Source organism: Lycorma delicatula, chromosome 4 (assembly GCF_047948215.1).
Source record: "Lycorma delicatula isolate Av1 chromosome 4, ASM4794821v1, whole genome shotgun sequence".
NCBI classification, from domain to species: Eukaryota; Metazoa; Arthropoda; class Insecta; order Hemiptera; family Fulgoridae; genus Lycorma; species Lycorma delicatula.
Genome location: NC_134458.1, coordinates 178,716,439 through 178,740,565, shown reverse-complemented (window position 1 = coordinate 178,740,565; position 24,127 = coordinate 178,716,439). Strand labels below are relative to the sequence as shown.

Below are 24,127 nucleotides of genomic sequence, written 5' to 3'. Positions count from 1 at the left end.
TGAAAATGATTGCAGAAGAACTCAACATCAATCGAGAAACGGTTCGTCTAATAATATTAACTGAAGATCTTGGTATGAGAAAGATTTGTCCAAAAATGGTCCCCAAAAATCTCACACAACAACAGCGAGAAACACGGAACAATGTGGCAGCCGATCTGTTAGAGCAAACGGAAATCAATCCAGATTTGTTGAGCCGTGTTATCACTGATGATGAAGGTTGGTTTTTTCAATACGATCCAGAGACAAGACGCCAAAGTTCGGAATGGTGCTCAAAGGAATCACCCAGACCAAAAAAAGCTCGCATATCAAAGTCAAAAGTGAAATGCATGCTTGTGTGCTTCTTCGATTCTAAGGGAATTGTTCATAAAGAGCGGGTGCCTCCTGGACAAACAGTTAGCCAATATTTCTACAAAGAAATTTTAGAAAGACTTCGTAAACGAGTTCGTGTCCGTGCCAACATTGTTGATAATTGGATTCTGCATCACGATAATGCGCCATCCCATACTGCTCTGTCAGTACAGCATTTTTTAACCTCAAAACAAATTTCAGTACTACCACAGCCACCTTATTCACCAGATATCGCTCTGTTCGACGTTTTTTTATTTCCAACAGTCAAAATGGCGGTCAAGGGACACCATTTTCAAACAACCAAGATGTCCAAAAAGCTGTGACGAGGGTCTTGGAGGATATTACAGAAGATAAGTTCCAGAAATGTTACCATCAATGGCAGCAGCGCTGGAATAAGTGTGTGCAATCAGAGGGGAACTACTTTGAAGGAGACAACACTAAACATGACTAAAACGGTAAGCAACATTTTTTTTCACATCAGTCTCATTACTTTATTGTCGCACCTCGTAAACTTATCAATGAAATTCAGGGCTACTACGGTGTTACTATAAGAGAAAATACACGTAGTTTAGAATACATAAAGCTTTCAATGTGGGCTATTTACTCGTATTTTCATAAAACCTCGACAGATGAAAACCCTTCACATCGTTTTTGTCCGAATAATGAAAATACGTGGTGTAAATATAACCTAACTAAAATAAATAAAAAAAACAATATTAACATAAATCACCTATACCTAAACCGATTGCCACAGTAATAAAACCGATTGTTCAAAGACTTGCTGATACTACTCTTCAAAAAAAAATATTTGCATGGTCTCATGCAGAACACCAATGAATCTTATAACAATGTTTTACGATCCAGAGTACCAAAACGGGATTTTTGTTGAGTTGAAAGCTTTGTACTGTGGTGCTTATGATGCTGCCTTAACATAAAATCATGAGAATTCAGGACGTGTTAAAGTTATTCAAAAGTTTAGAATAGAACCGGATGAAAACGTGCGTGTTAAAAACAATGGACTATCGTTGAATAAAAAGTGCTGATAAGGAAGCAAAAATAGTTTACATGGAATTAATAAAAACAGAAAAAGTACTCAACCAGAATATAAGGAGGATGAGGAAAAATACCTAAACAATCCAGAATATGGTGCTGGGATGCATTGACCAGCGGTAAATGATGCTTTTAATCGTTTTTCGAAAATTGCATCTTTTTTTAACGATAAGACCCACTGTCTCATGAACCTCTTAAAGTAGGAAAATTAGATTTTCACAGTAGTTTGTGTATGTAAGATACAGCTGTTTTTTTAGGACCTAATGGTATATTTTTCTAAGATGCATAACTTTTTGTGAAAAAAAACCATAAAAAACAGGAAAATTGAATAAAAATTTTAAGTGAAAAAATGTTTGTAGTAAAATTATGAAAAAACTTAGTAGCTAAAAGAAAGACCTTTAAAGAACTGTGCAAAATTTCCCTGCTGAATTCCTATTGTGTCCTAAGATAATGGGTCTTACAGTTAGAAAAAATAACATTACCGAGATACAAGGTACCGGGTACCCTAAAAATTATTTAATGTGTTTGTATTTTAAATTATTAATGTGGACTTCTATATTTTTTATTTTCTAATTAATTCAGAACTTTTCGATAGTATTCGGATCAAGGTTTTACTACAGTTTTTTTAACCATCCCGGTATCTTTTTTATGTAATATTATCCGGCGTTTGCCATTTAAATATATATATATAAAATCAAAATATTGTATCATCCAAAATTTTCATTTTTATCAAAGATCATCTAAAATTATCTAAGATGTCGCATTATATTATCAATTTTCAGAAGGATAGTAAGAATAGTGCTGTCAAGATATGGTGAAATTCGATTCATGTAAACTGAGAAATATAAACGTGTTTTTGAATTCAAATGAGTAATCCGCATGAAGATTTAAAAGGTAATCGACGTGAAATGTTAAGAGTTTTCATAGATTTTCAAAAGTCTAAAAAAAAACACTACGGATTCGCTTATAGTTTTTTCAAATTTCAGTGACATTTAGTAGCTGTACGTGATGGACTGCTCGAGACAAAAGGAGCCAGTAAAAATAGGTGTAACTGATTAGAAAACTGAAATTGAAGTCGATAAAAGTACTAAAATTAGAACGACCGCTTACTCTTTGTTGATCTAAGATACTTCAGTGGCATACACTCCGTTGATCGGTAAAGTGAGAAAGAATCCGAGATAATTAATTATATATCTTTATTGTTGGGGAATTAGTGCGCGGTCAACGTAAAGTGTGGTGTAACATTTTTATAGTTGGGATTCCCTGACCGGTCGGTGTGCTGCCAACACTGCGTACATAATTATATTTTTAATAGTCGGATTCCCTGGCATGTTGTTCAACACTCCCTAGTGTTAAATAGTAAGTAAAAAATTTCATCGGCACGTGATTTGCATGTAAAACTTAAGGTCAACGACCCAAAACGTCATGGTTGTGCCAGAATCGTCCGCTTACCACCAACGCTACAAAAACAGTAACGCAAATATTTCGTACAACACAACGTGCTCTTGATCGATACTTGTACATTGTTCAAACAATAATATTAAAAAATAATTTCCTAGTTAAAAAATATGTAACCTAATAAAATATGAGGGATGGTTAAAATGAAATGCACACTGGAACGTAACAGAAGAACAAAATTTCACACAAAAAGCGACAGGTGCTATTTTGTAGTTTCATTGTGCTACTATTAACATCCCAAAACTCGTTAACTCACGCCCTCTTATTTTCTGTCAGTCATCGTTGTTATGGAGTCCGGTCCAAACGTTTCTAAAACAACAAGCAATGATTGAATTATTAAAACCGGAAAAGTGAATTATAGAGACACTTATCGTCGATTAAAAGCCACCGTTTATGGTGATGAAACTGTAGATAGAAGTGCAGTGAATAGGTGGGCATTAAAATTTCTTCCTTGTAAAACGAATATTGAGGATGAACCTCGCGCTGTTCGACCGGATTCTATAACTAATGAGAAGCACCAAAAGGAGGTGGATGAATCGACTCAAAATGATCGTTGCATTACACAAAAACACATCGCCACCCGCATAGGCATAACGAAAGATCGAGTACGACACATTTTGCACGACTGCGCTACAATAAAATCTGTTCGCGATGGGTGGCACGCAATATTCATAGAAAAGAACAAACAACGAAAGGAATTTTGTATATAGATTCTGAAACGTTATCGTGACAAGGGAGATGACTTACTTTTCAATATTGTGATAGGTGACAAAAATTGGGTACAACATTACTACCCAGAAGTAAAACGTCAGAACACGGAATACCTCAATCAAAAAACTTCAAGACACAACCCTCTTAAAAAAATTCTGTTGACAGTGTTCTGGGATTCCAAACAGGTGTACATGATTCATCTGAAAGCCAAGTCTACTGTAAATTCTGTTCGATGCATAGAGATACAACACCTCGTTGGGAAACGTGTGTGTCATATTTGATGATCCTCGGAGCCGATGATAATTATACAATACGATAATGTTCAGCCACACACATCGCGTTCAACTGCCGAGGCTCTTGTGAAGCTGAAATTTAAAAATATTCCCGACCCTCAATACTCACCAGATTTGGAGCCCTATGATTTCCACTTTATTCCGCAATTAAAGAGTATTAAGGGTATTCACTTCCCCACTGATAATGAATCGAAGGTCGCAGTGAGGTTGTACATCAAGGAAAGATCTCCAAAATTCCTCACTGACGAAATGAGATAACTGGTTAACCGTTCGGAGAAATATGTAGCTATAAAAGCTATAAATAGCTGCGTAGAAAAATAAATGTAAGTTTTTGAAGCAAATAAAACGTAATTTTCTGCCGTATCTGTTTCATTTTACTACTTTTTTTCATTTGTGAGTTTCATGAGCGACTGTGCATAACGTTTCAGCCACATCTCGTATGAACAGTTCATTTCCTCTTAAATCGAATTCTTTATGAGAACATACGAGAAATACAATATCCTGTTAATTATCTTATACCTCGAAAACATGTTATTCGATGATTAATGAAAAATAAAAATAATATTTAGTCCACTTTCCAAATTTTATCTGTCCAAACCATTTTTCTAACAGTATATGATTAAGTCAGGGATTTAGAATATTATTACATGAAAAATTACGCTGTTTAATACGACACGATCTATCAAATTAAACTTTACTGCTTATCTTATCTAATAACTGCTGCTGGTTAAAGATTTACGCTGAAAAGTTAATCAAAGCCCATTTGAGAGTGCAGGGGTGAAAGCATTAATCAAACGGTTGGTCAAACGGTTTCCTAGTTTTTAACAAATTTGTTACAAACATTTAGACGATATAATTTTTATAAATACTAAGGAACTGCGAATTGCGCCCCCTGGCCGCCTCGCGACCAGCATTTCAGCATTTTTCTTACCATGTTATAACGTAGGGAGACCAATGTTCGCTCATATCTCGACTCAGATTTGAAGAAACATTTTGAGTGATGCCTTAGAAGATTTTAGTTGATTTGTTTTAAGCCGTTGCCCGTGCCGGTAGATCAATTAGGTCTCGAGTTATTGCAATGTTCGTGTTTTCAGCATTTTTCTAACAATTTTATAATATTTTGATACTTATATTAAAATGTTTTTAAACAATCAATATATTCAATTCACCGTGCATTCGCTAGTATCAACTAAACTGTTATGAATTAAAATAAAATATCTTTTAACACTTATTTCGAAATATCCAGTTAATAAATTAATATTGTTGAATATTTTTATAAATATGTCGTACTTTTTACTTTCCTATTACATATATAATAGAAGAAAACTATTTGCTACCGTAACAAAAATGACCGAGTTATTTACTTTTTTCTGACTCACGGGGCAATGAAACATCAAGATTCGGCAAAGGACCCTTACAAAAATATGTGAGAGTGTGTGTGTGTGTTGTGTTGGCCTCTATTCCACTTAATGTCTCAGAAACGGTTCGGTAGTAATATAATAAATTTTTCGGAATTACTTCTATGTATGGCACATTGGTTCTATTAAATTCTTCAGTCAATCGATAATGTTGTAAGATATGGAGATACGGGTATGATATCTCGAACTCACCGGCTTGGTCCAGTGGTGAACGTGCCTTCCCAATCAGCTGATTTGGAAGTCAAGAGTTCCAGCGTTCAAGTCCTAGTAAAGTCAACTATTTTTACACGGATTTGAGTACTAGATCGCGGATACCGGTGTTCTTTGGCGGTTGGGTTTCAATTAACCACACAGTTCAGGAATGGTCGAACTGAGAATGTACAAGACTACACTTCATTTACACTCATACATATCATCCTCTGAAATATTATCTGAAGGTAATTACCGGATGCTAAACAGAAAAAGAGAAAGGAAAGGGTACGATATCTCCAAATTTCCAAAGATAAATATTTATTTATTTTTTTTAATCTTTTAATTGCCTTTTTGATAAGTAGTACTTAAAAAAGGAGTTTTTTCAACGCCTCAGATTAACGAATTAATTCTATTTTGAGATTTAACAGTTAATTATCTGTAAAAAAATGTCTTCAGGATCGTTAACTATAGTTTTGATAAATAAATATTTCAAAAGGAATAGTTAGAGTAACCAAATTCGGTTACATTTCATGTTTTTTTTTTTTTTTTTATGAAGAGGGGAAATCCTAGTTACGGACAGTGTCGGACTCGCAACAGGTTCCGCTAAATGTTGTTAAGGTGCTTATTTATTCCTGCGGCCTACCGACTAAACCTAACCACCTCACCAACCTCTTGTCGGGAGGGGGAGTTACATTGCATATCTTAAACAGAGTTAAGTGAACTGTTGAAAATTGGTTTTCATTAAATTAGAATGATATCAAGGCATTTTATCTTGATAAAGAATTACGGAGGAGAATGTTCTTTACTTATTTATTATTTCTCCTATTGAAGTAATATTTATGAAAAAAATTTTCAGAAATCATGTCTCCATCCCAAATATTTCAAATATACGAATTTATACCAGAGCTGGTTTTAATAATTTCATTCTATTTTAACAGGTTTGTAATCGGTGTAAGGTATGATTTATGAGTGTTAAAGTACTAATTTGATAAATACTTAAAAAAAAGTGAAATGTTAATGAATTTTATTTAATACTTACATCTCCAAATTTTTAAGTATAAAAACTTAAAATTTGGAGACATGAAATAATGATGCCAATAAATTTTCATTTTTTTTATGTAGAATGAGGAGATTCCTACATAAATTCGAACTTCCTTGCCGGTTCTTTTTTACGTTTTTTCATACAACTAAATTTTACAATTTATGATAAATCACGTGTTAATTATAGTAAAGTAAGAATAACGTAATATGTAAAGTGCAATATTACAGCGATTACTAGTAATTTAATAGATTAATTCATTGTGTATAAACTCGATATCAGAATATGATGTCACGACTCGTACCACAGTATGTTCTTATCGTGACATGATAGCCGCACATAAAATTATTTTCGGCTGTTTATTAAACAGAGAAACCTTATATTTCCACTTCCTCAAAGTTTTGGTGTTAGTGAGAATTTTTTTTAATTTTCATTCATATTTCCTAACATTGGAAGATAAATTTACGTATTTTACAATGATTAATAAAATTTTTTGTCGTATTTATAATAGCAAGTCATAATAAGTGTAAACTATCATTAGAGCAAACAAATTAAAACAAGGAAAAAATTTCCAGCAAATACATTTCTAAAAGAGAATCAAGGCGAGACAGTAATACCAACACAAACAGATTATAGAATTAATTAAATATTCCCATAAGTTATATAAGTTGCGCAGTCACAACACGTAACATCAAGTCAGAACCGGTTCCTTACAAAAATATAACCTTTACTTGAGTATATTATATCTAAGATTTATCGACTTTAGTTTCAGTTTATACTTTAAAATGTTAAACAGTATACAACACTGATAGAATAGTTTGTTTTTCTGTTTCAATTCAATCAACTGATTTAATATAAATATTTTATTTAATGATAACGATGTACATTTTTAATAATTGTAATTTTATATTTTTTTCATCGTTAATAATTATAACTATAAAATCAGTGAAATGCGATTTAAATTATTGTGATTCCGTTACCGGCATAAATTGTGAGTGCGAGTATGAACCGTGTTTTCGAAAATGTTGTAATTTAGATGAGATATATTTGAATAAAACGTGCGTAAAACCTAGCGATGATTATTATTATTATAATGAAGATAATCGTAATGTAAAATCACATCAAAAAAACACTCTTCAATTAATTAAAAATGATATAAACGATGAAAAAGATTATTATTTATCGGAAATGAAAGATATAATATACGGTGTGCCATGTAATGGTACAAATATAGCTTTTCAAATCGAATCTGATGATTACAAACTTTTTACGAACGGATCTTTATTGAGAACATATCCGTCGCTGGAAGTGTTAGATACAAAAAATTATTGTACCGATATTATGAATGAAAACGAAGAAAATTATTCAGTAATTTTTTGTTTTCAACCGTATGTGGTAATATCACCAAAACATTATATAGAATCGATTTGTCTATTTATATCGCTCCCTTTTTTTCTTATAACCGGATGTGTGTTTTTTTTTAATGGAAATACATCAAAAAATTTACCTGGTAAAATACTGATCGCTTATATATTTACTGTAATCGTAAGTAATCTGTTGTTGTTCGATTTAAAAATGAATGGCATTTCAAGATATTTCAGATTCTGCTTAATTATTGGTAAGTTTTTCTTTTAACATTAATTTATTTATATCGTATTATAGTAGTAATAATAATAAAAAATAAAAAAATAGAGATTTTAATATCTTTTTATAAGTTCTTTAAAGAAAATTTGTTGAGAAAATAAATAATAAACGCGTAAAAATTGAAAGAGTAGAATTTAATTTTTATTTTTTTTTACTACGTAAATGTTAATTTTTTTTATTAATTCGTTTAATAATGGTTATTATTCGTACTATGCTAAAATCAAAATTTGTATCTAGTACTAAATTTTCACCGTTTTGTAAATAGTATATTACGGTGTTGGATTCTAGTAGCCATTTATGTAGTTCATTCTTTTTATTAAAATTTGTTCATTTTTTTAAATTTATAATTAATTCACCACAGAAGATCGATATGCTTCTTACGTGGGAATATGAAACAAAAATTTTCTAGAATACAAAAAGTGCCATGACTGACCGCGATTCGAAACCGGGACCTCGCGATGTAAACCCGAGAGGCGGCGGGATTAATACAAATCCCTCCACGGAGATCTCGGGATTTATATTAATAAAAGTTTCATTCAAACAGGAAATTAATTTTTTTTCAAACATCGTGAGATGTTTAAATATGGGTGATTCCCTTATGAAAACATCTTATGAAAAATGAGAATCGTAAGTATATTTTAAATTAATATAAAACAATAATTGAAAAACGCCCTTCTTTAACTATTTTTTTTTTAACCTAACACAACTTTACGTCTGTGTGAAAGGTGCAAAAATAAGGCGATATAATTATATTTCTATTATTTCCAACAGATAATATTATTAAAATCGTTTTCAGATTTTTTTTTGATTACCAGAAAATACGAAACGAAACGCAAGTGGTCGGGGGAAGCTTTACTCTCCTACATATCGCAGAACTTTGATGTTTTTCCCTTGCTGCAAGATCATTCTAATTAGATGTTGGGTACAGATTATGTCTATTTTCTTTTATACGGACACAGTTTGGATATGCGTTCCGATCTTTTTCTAGAACATGAATCATTTAAACTTATTGGAGTTATTTCTAGGTTACAAAAATTGTGGGTTCTTCTCCCGATGCGATTTCCTTTTAATCCGCCCTCTGAAGGTCTTTCGGTCTTGTAGGAATATGTATGGTGAGGATCCCAGTTTTGTTTTGTATGAAATACACTTCTTTCGCGGAGAGTATCAGAGCATACACACATGGGGAAAACTTTTTTTAACTAAGAGTAATGACCGTATGCGGAGTGTTATAAATTATGTTCCTCAGACAATAAAAAAAATAAGGTAAAACTTAAATTAATAAATTCGTATATAAAGAATAGAATTAATAAAAACAGATTTAAAAAAAAACATCCAAAAGGTGTATTCCCCAACAAAAAATGCTATAGTTTATAATTATTTATTTCAGTCACAAATTGTAATTATTAAAAATGAAATAATTGTGTTTTTTTATAAAAAAGGAATAAAAAAAATAGACAGACAGACACACACACATACACACTTTTATATATATATATGTATATGTATGTGTATATATATTGTGTGTGTGTGTGTGTGTGTGTGTGTGGGTGGGTGTATATGTGTGTGTAACCATTGTCACAGCAGACATGGTGTAATATTAAAAAATAATGTAGGGATAAATGAAATATATAAATTACTTTGAGAATGGTCAATAAGTAAAAAAATTATTATTCCAAAAACACCAAACTTTGACATGCAAAAAGAGGTTATCAGACAATTAATTAATAATAGTTAATTCATATTATTTAATGTTTTTATTTTTACGATTCAGAACGTGTAAACATTTGAGGAAATAAAAAAATTAATTATAATTTTTCTTTATTTTCTTTCATCTTTTTAAAAATAAAAATCTTGCCACAATTAATTTAAATTTCATAAATTAACATGCAACTGATTGAGAAATAAAGTGGGCTATTCTGGATATTTAATCTTTACTGTGAAACAAGTAATTACGGTTCATACTTCTCAATGACAACATAATGTGATTAATTATGTAAGCCCAATTATTTCATGTATATTAATTATTTCATGTATATTTAACAACAATTAAGACGTTTGTACTTTTAATCTAATATCGTTTAAAATTGTGACGCTGTTTCTATAAACAAATAAATAAATAATTATAATAATAGTAGTAATAATAATAATAGATCTAAAAACACAATATTCAGGATCTTTGAATAACTTTTAGGATGTGGTTTTTAATACAAGTAAGATAAAGATTTTATTATACATTGAACTAATTTCGTACTGAGATTATTATTTCCTGTTGATAAAACTGACATAATTCGTTAATGGTTGATATTGAAACATAATATGAATTACGAGAACTATAGATTCAATACTGTTTAATTTATTATTGATAATTTAAATATTGGACAATATTTTTCTAATATGGATACTTCCTACACTCTCATTATCAATGTTTAAAATGAATAAATTATGAATGGTAATTAAATCGAATCGTCAAAATAATAAATCGAATACTTATTAGTAATAATAACAAGAAGCAAATATTAAAGATTAAAAAACACGACTGCCAAAAAAAACCATTGCTGACAAACATTACTCTTTAATATAGGATAATTAGACAATTCTGTATATAGTATAATTTTTGACCATGAAAATAATTAATTTGTACGAGTATATAGTATAACTTGTTTTTTTTTTATAGTTTTTTTAAATTTATTCTATTACTTTCAGCGAAGATACCGACAATTACATCGCTTACATTTTGAAACATATATATTTACATTACTTCGTTTCTGTCCGGATTCCTTTTCTTATTTTTATCAAGAAATATGTTTTTGTCTTTGCATTACTTGTAAATAGTTTTTTCTTTCAAAACAGTCAACTTTTGTGTAGACATAACCACATTTTACGTAAAACAAACTAAATTTTTGCTTTTTGAGTTATGTTTTTTCTACGATAACTACAGGCCTAATTATGATCACTGATTATCTTTCTCCTGATTATAAGAAATTAATATTGTAATGTGTGAAAAAAGCTAAGCCTGATCGAGAATTAAACACAGAATCTTTCGTTTAAAAGTTAAAGACGCTACCAGTTCAACGTGGTGAATTGTAACAGACTAAAGAAATTTAAGAAAAACGTAAAAGTGTTAATTTAGCATTTTATACTAACTTTTTCAATCGATTTTTTTATGTTTATTGTAATATAAGATAATAATAGACAAAAAATTCAATGGAAAAACTGAAAAAAGTTTTTTAGAAAATATTTTTCACCTTTGATTTCTTTATTTGCTGGATTAAGGAAGAATTGATGACAGAAGGGACATTAAACGACTAATTTCAAATACACGGAATATCTTATCATGATATTCCACAATAGCTCTGAAATACTGAAATATATTTATTATCATCACAACGTTTGACTTTTCTTATTAAAATAATTCAGTTTTTAATCAGTTAATTTCATTTACAGTGTAGTTCAGTTTATTATTAAATAAAAAATATAAAACTAATCAGATATAATTTATCTGCAATCTTACGATACACGAAATACTTTCGAAAAGTTACTTTAATTTTCAATTACTTCTTTTTCATAAAAATGTATTATTAACAAATATTCCACGTAAAAAATCTGAGAATCACATGATTATCAGATAGAAAGCAGAAAAGTAAAAGCCCTTTTCTAAAATAAACTCTGTTTAAGATTTACTTATCGCTCAATAATGGAGTAAATTTATACAACGGCCTATTCTCAAAGTTTAGTGAAATAACCACTCAGATCTGTTTATCGATTTTTATTTTTTAAGCAAACCTTTTAATATATACATAAAAACAACACATATTTGACCAGAATTATTCTAATCACAATAACCGTGCTCACATAAAAAAACAGGAACCTCTTGACCGATCTCAGTGTTCCATACACCGATGCAAATCAAAATAATGATCACAAAAATTTAGTAATTAGTCACTAAAGCTTCTTTTTTAGTGAGATATCAAATAACCCAGTCTTTAATCGAATAAGATATCCTTTCAATTTGGTGTCAAATAGAACATTGAGATCTTGATCTGTATTGTTTCTATGAAATTTATAAAATGTGGGTAAGTAAATATTACATAATGGCTTATGGGGCTTGAGGCGGTAACATTACATGATGTTAGCAAAATTATTATATACTGTATATACGTCCTGTTTCTATGAGGTGATTGTCAAAGATTAATTCTGTTTATTTTTGTTTTCTTTTTTTGTGGTTTCTCCTAACGTTCAATATAAATTTGGTACTGTGCATTTTGTAATTAATTCTGAGCAATGCAAAAACGAATTTTATATTTATTATGTTATGATGATTTGATATAACTGACTTAACGATTACATAAAAAGGACAAAATAACATTTCTTAACACTTTTATAAGGATAAAGATAGATGGCGAGTAATACAGCATATTCAATTTGCAGATGAATTTGAATTAATTGGTAATAATGAACCAGAACTACAAGACGCCTTCCACAATATGAATATGATTCTAATGAATAAATTTACCGAAAATAAACAGAAAAAAAACAAAAATTATGAAATGTACGAGAGATGGGAAACAAAAAACTAAGATACGGTTATAAGGGGGGAAACTAACACAAATTACTACATTTAAATACCTGGGAAGAATATTTCATTGGATGGAGGAAGCTTAATTAGATTTTAAAAGTAAAATAGCGTAAGCTAAAGAAACATTGTACAAAAAGAGAAGTTTTCTGGTGTCAAAGAGTAAATTTGATAAGAAAACACTGAAAAATTTAATCTGAAGTATTTTGTATATGTACCTGCTAGAAATGTACCATAAGAAAAACAGAAAAAATAAACTTGAGGTTTTCGAGGTGTGGTGTTGGAAGAAGGTTTCTAGGACAGATAGAATAGAAAACGAGTAGGTAAAAAAGAATGGGTGAAAAAACCATTACTATTAACAATAACAAAAAGTTGGAAAAGTATGAACGACCATTTGCTTTGATATTCCAGCTGGTTTATTATTTTGATAGGGGGGAGAAAGGAACTCGTAGACAGTCGGAACGGTACGCAATGATAGTGGGAGATCTATGTATCTCCCTACTAAACGCGGAACCTGTACCACAGTCCTTTGCTGTAGTATCTTTCTTTTATCAGGCGGGTAATTATTTATTTAATGGCGGTTATATTTTTTTCGTTTTATTTTTGGATGGAATTATTTGCTGCTTTCCGATCCTTTAGATCGGGAAGAAATTTTTTGACCGGGGCGGACCTGGGAAGACTACCCGCGTATGAGTTTCGTTTTTCCGGAATGATTCCCCTTCAGTCCGTCCCCTGAAATCCTTTCGGTACTAGAACCTTCCGACTTAGCAGGAATGTGCCTTTCGGGGGCCCTAGTTTTTGGAGGGTGCAATGCGCTCCCCTTTCCAGTGAGTTGCATGAGTTGGCGGTAACATAATTGTAAGATTCAGGAAGGAGGATGGTTGGTTGGTGAAACAAAGTTAGGAAACTTTCTTCTCTCGGGTTGTCTTCAATACTGCATCTCGGTTGGATTCATGTCGGATCGGATTAAGAGTCCGTGATAGCCTGTCGATCCTCATTGTTCGTTCTTCATCTCTCCTTTAGCCTCCCTTTTCGTAAAACCGGCTGTAAATAATCTACAAGCCGTAAAAGACGTAGACAAGGGTTCGTGGATGAAATGAAGGAAAGAATACATTGTAAGGAATTTCAGAGAATGGCTTTGAATAGAAAACTACAAATCCTACCGAACTTTAGTTGAGGAGGAGAAGAGGAAAGAATACTTTACAGATATAAGTTAAATTTTTCAAAATACAGATCTCTTTTACAGGAAAAATTAATTTCGGTTAAAAGCATAATTTAATACAGGAACACACGAACAGGAAATTAATTAGTTTCAAGGTAATAATGTAATAACGGTTGAATGTGAATATTCAGTCAATTTACTAATGAACTAATGCTGTTTATAAAATGCAATATAAATATCATACACATGACTGTAATTACCCGGGGAATTTCCAACATTAAGTGTAACAGGTCATTATATATTAAATTATTCAATATTTCAACAATGACAATGTAATGAATTTACAATTAATTTCACTAATTAAACGAGAAAATTTTAACGAATGAAAACTTTATTACCAATTTTTTTACCCAAAATAAAATTTTCAAATAAAAAATTGAATTAAAAACGAAAAACAGTTTTTAAAATACTATAATAAACATTCGCCGATCTCCGTGGCAGAACGGTAGCGTCTCGGCCTTTCATCCGGAGGTTTCAGGTTCGAATTCCAGTCAAGCATGCCTTTTTTCATACGAAACAAAATTCCATCGGGCAAAAGACCAAAGTAGTCGATGCCAGTAATCTCATAAAAAAGTAAATAAATGATATTTTTTTCTGTTAGAATATAATATGTTAACCACTCATATATGAACGTTCCATCTTTTTTTTTTTGTATTTTGGGAAATTAACGAATCAAGCAGCTACGATGTTGCCACATGTAAAATAGATAAGAAAGATAACGTAATCATATAAGGTATCTAGCATAATAATTCTATAATCGAAATAAATTTCGATGTGTCTTTGAACATTAGTTTTTTAATTTCACTTTACAGTAATACCGTATTGAAACGGTTTTTATCATTTAAAAGCATTCTAGTTGCCTAATTATCACTATGTAACTTTAAAACTACTAATCTAATCGGATATGACTTTGTCACTGGAAAAGATTATTTATATAAGAAATAATAAGGCAAATAACTTTTTTTTTTATTATACGAATTTTATCCATAATTTTACTTTTTATCCTTTACTGAAATTTAATTGAAGTCCATTAAAACGTTTAATATAAAATGTTGTACGGATTTATGAAAGAATATATTAGCATATGACATATTCTTCATTTCGCAGAAAATACTACCATTTCATTATGATGATACTTATGATTACATTATGATCGGAAGGCTATTAACAGCGAGAGTAAAACGTTTCAATTATTACTATAAAAGGTATTTGCAAATTTCAAGTAAATTATAGAAATTTTATCAGTACTATATATAAATAATCATTCCTATGATATTTAACAGTTATGCTGTTTGTTTTAACAAACTACGCTATCTTTTCGAGCGAAGAAGAACAGGATCCTTTATTACAGAACTCGTAAATGAGTAGACAATTCTTTTCACATTGTTGTGTAAACATCAACATGTAATCAATTGTCTTATTTATTTTTTGCAGTAAACTTTCACCTTTCTACGAAAATTTAAATGACTATTCTTTATAACGATTCACATATATTTGAAGTGATATTGCAACCATGGTAATTACGTAAATTGATATAATTTATTTGTCAGGAAAATGTTAAAAAATTTATTTTTAAAAGTAAATAATTTTTTTAAATTATTCACATTTTTCGGAAACATTTAAAGACTTTTACAAAATAATACGCTAAAATAAAAAAGCGAGCCCGATTTTCGTAACTTTCTCAACTATTTGGGAGAATCTTCCCCACTTCCCATCAAAAAATTATTTTAAATTAAAAATTTATCGCATAAGTGAACCACACATACAAAATATATGTTTCCAGGAAATTTTTACCCGTTACATTTCACGAGAAATTAATCAAATAAAAACTTTAGCATAATAAATAATTTTTTACATTATTAATAATTACCAGGGTCGTTTGAAAAGTTCTCAGCCTCACAAAGAGATGGGGCAAGTATTACCACATGACAATAATTTTATCAAGTACCATTCTTTAGATGGCGTGCGGCGAAGTTTCAGACGCTTGCGTTGCTTGTTAGTGGCGATCGAGTAAAGCAAAACATTTTTGGAATTTTTTTAAAAATAGATAAAACTGAAGTTCAACCTGTTGTAAAGTATTTTGTTTTAAATGTTTTAACCCCGAACATTAAAAGATTCCACTTTAAAGGATTCTTCCCCTTCGTTTTAGACGGTAAGAAAGGTCGTACATCCATTTAGTATGATGAACACTCGGAAAGCCCACCAAAAACCGTTACGAAAGACGAAACCATTAAAAAAATATCCATAATGTCGTATTAATTGTTCACCGACTGAAGGTGCACGAGCTTGCTAACATCGTAAAAATTTTGATAGACCTTGTCCATTATATTTTACCCGATGTTTTGAATACGAAAAAACTTTCCGTTCGATAAATGCCGCGTTTCTTAACAGTCGACCAAAAACGCATTCGACTGAAAACTTCATGTAGACTTATTTAAACGCGATTCCGCCGAGTTCCTTTGACTTTTGTAGCGATGGACATAATACGGATTTACCATTAGACGCCAGAGACCAAACAACAGTCAAACAGTAAGTGGGAACAAGTGAAAGTGCGCCAAAGAAAGCGAAAACGGTTCCATCTGAAGGAAAAATCATTCTCATGGTACGGTTCATAGACTATCTGGAAAAAAGCAAGACCATTACGTTTCAGGAGTATTACGTTTAAGTACAGGACCGATTAAAGGGTGCTATACAGTCTAAACATCCGCATCTAGCCAAAAAGAAAGTGCTCTTCATCACGATAATGCGCCAGTATACACGTCTCAAGTTGTTGCAAATCTCCATGACCTACACTTCGAAATGTTTCCACATGCGCCTTATTCACCGGATTTGGCTCCCACGGATTAATTTATCTTCCCAAAGCTAAAGAAATGGCTCGCTGGGTGAAGATTTACTTCAAATTATAAGATCAACGCTTATTTTCCAGAGTTGGACAAATCGGATATTATTGAGAATATTAAAGGCTTTGAAAGTGGTTGGTCTAAAAGAATATAATTGTAAGATGACTACGTTAAAAAATGTAAATAAAGTTCTGAAAATCTTGTTTTCTTTATCAGGCAGAGAACTTTCCAAATGATCCTCGTACTAAAATTGTGATAGAATTAGTGGAAACCACCACGATTGGAATTCGTATATTTGAAATTATATTGGGAAAGGAAGGTTTTCTAAAACGAATTTTTGCAAATATTGTTTATGTCGAAATAATAATAAATAAGGAAAAACTTTCTCTCATCTGGTATTTTAATTGGAGAAAGATACCCCAGTGTCAAATAATTCATTCAGCCAACAAAGTTTAAAGATGCTATTTTAGTTCTGAGACGTGAAATGTAATTGAGTTTTGTTACTCTAACTACTGATTTTAAAAATTTTGAAAAAAATAGATTTAAAAAATGCTAAAGCATATTTTATAAATAAACAGCTAATTACTAAATCAGAATAGAAATTAGTAAACGCCACCGTTGATTGAAATTCATATATTTAAAAGTATTTAAGGGAAGGACAGGGTTTTTTGAAAAAAAGAAAAATTTGCAAACATCAAAAACAATACAAGTAAAGAAAAATATATCTTTGAACATCTTTACACCCTTTGGATAGATAGCACTCCCTATCCTCCTCATCTCCTCACCCTAAATATATTTCAAGAATATGTATCATCAATGATCCATATAAACGTCATCCGAAAAAGATTCAATTTTATCGCAACCCGATAACATAAACACACTTACACGCATATTTTGCAAGCTTTTTTCTGCCGGATTTCAACGTTTTGTGATCCCATGAATAAAATTACATACATACATATATAGATGGGTGATTTATTACTTAATAGCAGTAACTCCCTTTTTATATTCTATACAGTTGAAAAGACAAAAAGACAAATTTATCACAAAAATTGTTTCTTTTAGAAATATTTCCAAATTAAAATTGTTATCATCAGCTTACTACTCAATAATTGGGCCCAAAATTAAAAAATTTGAAATTCAATGAATCAAAAAGTATTACAATATTAATATGCACTTTTTCTCAAATTATTTTTTATCTTGTCTTTTTTAAAAAAATGTCATTGTTAATAAAATATATTATTTTTTAAATAAAATAGAAATAATTAAAATATAGTCGATCTCCGTTGCGGAGTGGTTGCGTAAGGTGTCTCAGCCTTTCATCCGGAGTTCCCTGGGTTCTAATCCCGGTCAAGCATAGTATTTTTTACACGGTACAAATTTCCATTCTCATAGGGCCAAATGACTAAAGCATTCGATGCCTGTCATCTCAACAAAAAAAAAACTAAAATAACGCAATCGACTTATTAACAAGATCTAAAAAATGACAGATAGGATGAACCATTCTCGAAATTTAAATATAAATCTTATACTAATTTTTATTAAGTCAGAATTCGCTGGTAACTTGATCTGCAATCTTGAAGTATCTGAGTAATTTAGCAATGCTTACGTTCTAAGTTTGCCAGACCATATTAATTAGACCAAAACAAAGATTACCACGTGGTTATTATAAAATAAACATGGTTAGAAGATTAAAAAAAATAATAACTTTTACGTTATTAAATAGAATAAATAAGAATGGGGAAAAGCAGTTTCTGTAGAGATTTAATGGAAAGTGGAATGACAATAATAGTTTTAAAAATGTATCATATTTGTGTTGGTTTAATTAAACGGTAATATATGAAAACAAAAAAAAAGTGTAAAAAATTATGTAAGCAAAGATTTTTAAATTACTTCTCGTTTGCGGCTGATAGATTAAAAATATATATATATATATATATATATATATATATATATATATATATGTATATAGATATTCCAAAACTTTTATGGAAACCTTAAACGGACATAAAAAAATATTTTTAAACAATATGGTGATCATATTAGCAGTGATAATTTGACTAATTATTCAGTAGATTCTTAAAAAAACGATCGGGAAATAAAATAGTACTATTCATTACAGGATGTCTTGGGTAGAAAATATACAGTAAACTAATAATTTTATTGATGTATTAAAGTTGATGTTAGGAAGTACAAAAATCATAATCTGTTTTTGTTTTGAATTCTCCCGGATTTATTATTATTCTTTTTTTTAATGTTATGGATGGGGGAAATACTACGTTTAATTTTAAACTCAAGTTTTATTTATTTACCTTTCTTAAATTTATTAATTCCACACATAAGTTCAGCCCACCTAGCGGTTAAATCGTTGTCGTAAATCAACTGTTTTACGGCTGATTTTCGAAGTCAAAGGTTCTAATGTTCAATTCTTAGTAAAAGTTGTGTTTATACGGATTTTAATACTAGACAGTGGATACTGGTGTACTTTGGTGGTCGGGGTTGAATTAACCACACACCTCAGGAATGGTCGGCCTGAGTCTGTACAAGACTGTACCTCATTTACATGACATGACATACATATCCTCCTCACATTGATCAGTTGTATGGGGGGGGGGGGGTTGCCTATTGCTCGCTAGTTGAACAGATTGCAACGTACACATTAGTAAAATAAAAAATAACGTAAGTTTAAAACTTTTGTGTGAGAATATGTTATGAAAATTTGTGGCATACGAAAAATTTTAAGCTTTACCGACAGGCTTATTATTTTAACTCGACACCTTCTGGATGAAACTTGTAACTATAATTTCGTGATGAAGGACGAATATCATTCCTGAATAAAGTATTAAACACTTTAATAGTATACCACAACAAAAACTTTAAATGTGCTTGGTTAAAAATAACATTTAAAACAATATCAAACCGGTTTCCTAAGAGGATATTTGACATTGGATGAGGCTAGTTAAATATAAATTAGCTTTAGGTAGCAACGGAGATAAGACAAAAAAGGTTTATTTATTTTTTATTAATTATGTTTGGCGATGCTGATAAATATACTTTATTACAAGGATTTAAGTTACAAATATTTAAATATATTAAACGAAATTATCTTCCAATCTCAAAATAGATGGATTGGAAAATTGATAAAATGTTTTTATTACGATTTATGGGACTACACAAGGTTGCCTTATTTGTTTTCTCAGATTTCATTCAAACTTCCTTTAAGTCCGAATCCTTCATTAGCTTAACATATTTGTGATCCAAAAAATATTCTTTCTTAGATTTTCACCTCTCTGTTCTGTCTGGAAAACTTGTTCTTAAGCTGTAAGAAATCTTGGCCATTACTATCCACTGCTTTGACAAAAAGTTTTTATCAAACTAAGTTTTATGTATAATGATGGAAAATACACATTCTTCAGATTTACACGAGCTTGGTAAATAACATTTTTTCTCCAGCGATGAGAGCTTCTCTCTTCAATCTTTTTTATTTATTGTAAAATATTTATTTTTTAGTGTAGTGTTTTTTCTGTCTCTACTGTCCTACTCATATAAGAAACAACACTTAGTATAACCGAGCTGCAGTCCTAATAAAATCGCTATCACTTTTAATCTCTATAATTTGTCAAGATTCTTCTCATATCTTATCATTGTCAGTAAAACTTTCATATTGCCACGCATTGTATTGATATGTTTAAGGAAAAATACCCAAAGTTTGCATATGAAAATTATCAATCTACTTTAACATTTCCTTTGGTTAACTGCGATCAGATACTTGCTGCACTTGTGATAAATACAACGCAGAAAAAAAATAATAAGTATGAAAATAGGTGGCGAAAATGATCCGGTGGAGAAAGATAAACTTAATAATGACATGAGAGTACTTCATGTTAATCACCAACTGCATTTGAAACAGCAGCAGACTTTTTATATTAGGAAAAAAGAAAAAAACAACGTGCTATGAAGAGCTCCACTAAAGAAGCAATTGACATGGATTATAGTAGGAATTTTCCATGTCCCAACATTCAGACCTGTGATATCTACTTTTATACACTGTATAAAAATTTGTGTTTTGCATTAGCAAAATGAATTGATGTTTTCTCATTTCAAATGTAAAGGAGGACAGCTTTCAAACAGGTTTTTAGAGGATTCTACAAATAACCTCCATTTCATATGATTGTGATATCATTCTAGAGAATCTAATAAAAAATTTACATCACTATTGTACACTGCATTCTCTTGTAAGAACAGTTGAAAACCGTAAGGAAAGAATCTGATAAATCACATTTTGTAAATTTTTCAGGAGAGCATTTTTAAAGTTTAAAACGTAACTTAAAAAAAACACATGTTGGGAAATTTTTTAATATTTTTTCACATACGACATATTGATAAGTATATTTTTCATATTATTTTTCACATATTGACTTTATATTTTTAATTGTTACATTTTATTGTATAATACAAAAAAATTATTTTAAAAAATATTACCTACACAGACTTATCACGTTTTTCCCTTGCATTGAGGGGCTTACTGACTTATAATTGCTTTCCTATGCAACATTGTCTAATATATCTAAAATAAAACACATTACAGTCATTGAAAAATCCTTTTTATTGCTCTTTTAAAAATCTTTTTTGGTGAATTACATTACTTTACACATTTGGTTGGGTAAAATAGTTTTTTAAATTTTTACCCTTCAACATCTTAAACTATGAGTTTACTTTTTTCATAGGGAAGTTTCTCAAAATATAATTTAGCTTCCGTTCCAAAAAATTACTTAAGTGACTGAATGGCATTACACTTTTTCACAGATACTGGCAGCAAATTTGTAAAAAAAATTGATAAGTTTGCTTTTAAAAAATCTCTGCTTAAGTATAAAGAAAACCACCTAAACTCCTTCAAAAACTCTGACTTACACACATTAAGGAATATAGTAAGTAATTTTATTAATTCAAAACAATCTTTATATTTGTTACCGATGTGTAGTAGAACCACTTTTAAACTATACTTGGATGAATCTATGAAAAGGCGCCAGTCCTTAGGTTTATGAACTTGTCCTAAGTGCAGCATAAGCTCATTAAGTTAATCTAATAACTAAAGATTTAGGCTATTTAAGCTTTAAAAAACGTTTTTAGAAATAATGCAGAGCTCTTACCTTCATAACCAGATTCGGGGAGGATGAAATGTCCTTTTTTTCATATTTTTTACTTGCTCTAAAACCATTTTTTTCTTTTTTTCAAATGCCTGCTCCTTAAACTGCTTTTCTACTTACAGAAACGGTAGATGTATTTGTTTACGTTTCTTCTTAGACTCAATGTTTTTTTTTTCAAAGCAATTTGTTCCCAAGCCCCATTGAAAGATGATGTCTTATTAGTACTGGATGTTGATTTTCAATTAAAAGTTCCCTTACAGGTCTGATTAGAAAGAAAGGTTCTATTCATAAAAAAATCAAAAAATTCTATACAGGACTTAAAGATTGCAGGATCATCTTCAACTCTAACTACTTCAAAGGGAGCTGGCTTCACCCTTGAACATTCAACTACCCGACACCAATCTTCAGGAATTTCACATCAAGCTTTTTTGTTATTAAGAGCTGTGTTCTTATCGCATTGGCCTCTGACTGGATAACTTATTTTGATAACACGTAATCTTTTTAGGTCATGAACCAGGTAGTGGCAAAGTTTTATAAGAGTATTGTTTCTATTTTTCCCAGCACAGGAGTCACAATAAATTTGTAGTTCATCAATAGTTCCATCGAGAACATTGAACACAAAAGAAAGGAGCAAACCTCAGAAGCACCTTTATTTTGAATGGTTTCTAGTTATATATAAAAATTATTAGCACTAGCTTAAAGTACATTTATGTTAAACATATAAACGGATAGCTGTTTCTTATAATAGACATCACTGGTCTGAAGGTTGAGACATAGAAAATTCCTGCTAAAATCCATGGTAACCGTTTCTTTAGTGGGGGCTCTTCATAGCACGTTGTTTGCCTCTCTTTTCCTTACATAAAAAGTTTCCTGCTTTTTCAAATGCAGTTGGCGATTAACGTCAGGTACCTTCATGTCATTATTAAGTTTATCTTTCTCTCCATCGGATAATTTTCCCCGCATATTTTCATATTCTTTGCTTTTTTCTGCATTGAATTTATCACAAATGCTGCAAGTATCCGATTGCGGATAATTAACGGAAATTTTAAAATCGCTATTGAAAATAGATCGATAACTTTCATAACAAAACTTGGGGTATTTTTCAAATACATGGGAGTATTTTTCCTTAAACATATCAAACATTTAAACCCTCGACTAAATAAGTTCTCTGTAACTTTTTAAAGTTGTAACAGTTATTTCTAGTTTGGAAAGAGGAAATAAGCTCATGAACTATTTTTTTGAAATTCTTTATCCATTTTATTTGAGCGGTTTTTACGTTTTCCACGTAGACTCTAGGAACTTCGTTGGTATGTTTTAATTTGACTACAAGACCATCACGGGACTTTAGCTCTCGACATTCCATGCAACGATGTAAAAGCAGTTTTACATACCTCTATATTGTGTACATTGTTTTCCCGTTTTACTTTGACAAGATAACAAACCGCACAATCTCGGAAATAGCCACCATTTTCATTTTCCTTGGTCTTCTTCGCTGAAATGGTACTGAAAACAATAAACTAGCTAAATATAATTTAATTTCGTCTTTGTTCTTCAAACAATTAATATTCTTTATTAGATTTTTATTTTATTCCTTAGCTATTAATTCAAAGCATTTTTTTAGAACAGTGGCATGGATCATCTGTTTCGAGCAATTGTATTTTTAATTTTTTTCATAACATCATGGAGTCTTCTAAAATTTTTTATTTTCTAACTACTCCTGCCACTATTGCTATTATCATCCAACAATTCACTATATGACAGCGTTATTTTAAAGTAACATAAAACATTCACTCTAAACAAGCTCATATTACTAACCTCACGAAACTCAGAAACTCGGTAAACTAATAAACACAGCTGGTCAGCTGGTCCAGGTTTACCAACCCACAAAATTTACCTGGATTTATCAGATTTTTCTCCTTTACTACATGTACACGTCATGTTATTCCCCTGTACATAGTTTTTAAAATTAATTATATCTTGGGACCTATCATATTTTTCCCCTGACTGTTCCACTGTATAAAACTATGACTTAAGTTAAAAGTTAGTGAGCTGCTAAATCACAAAATTGAAAAAATCGACTTATCAGTTTCTTCCCCTGTGGTCTTCAGTTGCTAAAATTCTTGATACCTAACAAGGAAAAAAATATATTTTAATGTCACTTTCGAGGAGGTTCTAACCTTTTAACCTGAAGC

General features: G+C 30.7%; 1 protein-coding gene across 2 annotated transcripts in view; it reads left to right on the top strand.

Moving 5' to 3' along the window:
• The window catches only part of LOC142324114 (G-protein coupled receptor Mth2-like), a 52,096-nt gene that overhangs the window by 10,300 nt on the left and 17,669 nt on the right, over positions 1 to 24,127 (top strand). Inside the window, exon 1 of one of the 2 annotated variants that reach the window (XM_075364780.1) lies at positions 7,110 to 8,127. The exons of the other annotated variant lie outside the window; for it this stretch is intronic. Coding sequence (XP_075220895.1) covers positions 7,380 to 8,127 — 748 coding nt within the window. The 5' untranslated portion in view covers positions 7,110 to 7,379. Of the gene's footprint in view, positions 1 to 7,109; positions 8,128 to 24,127 lie in introns of those variants that run through there. 2 annotated transcript variants of the gene reach the window in all.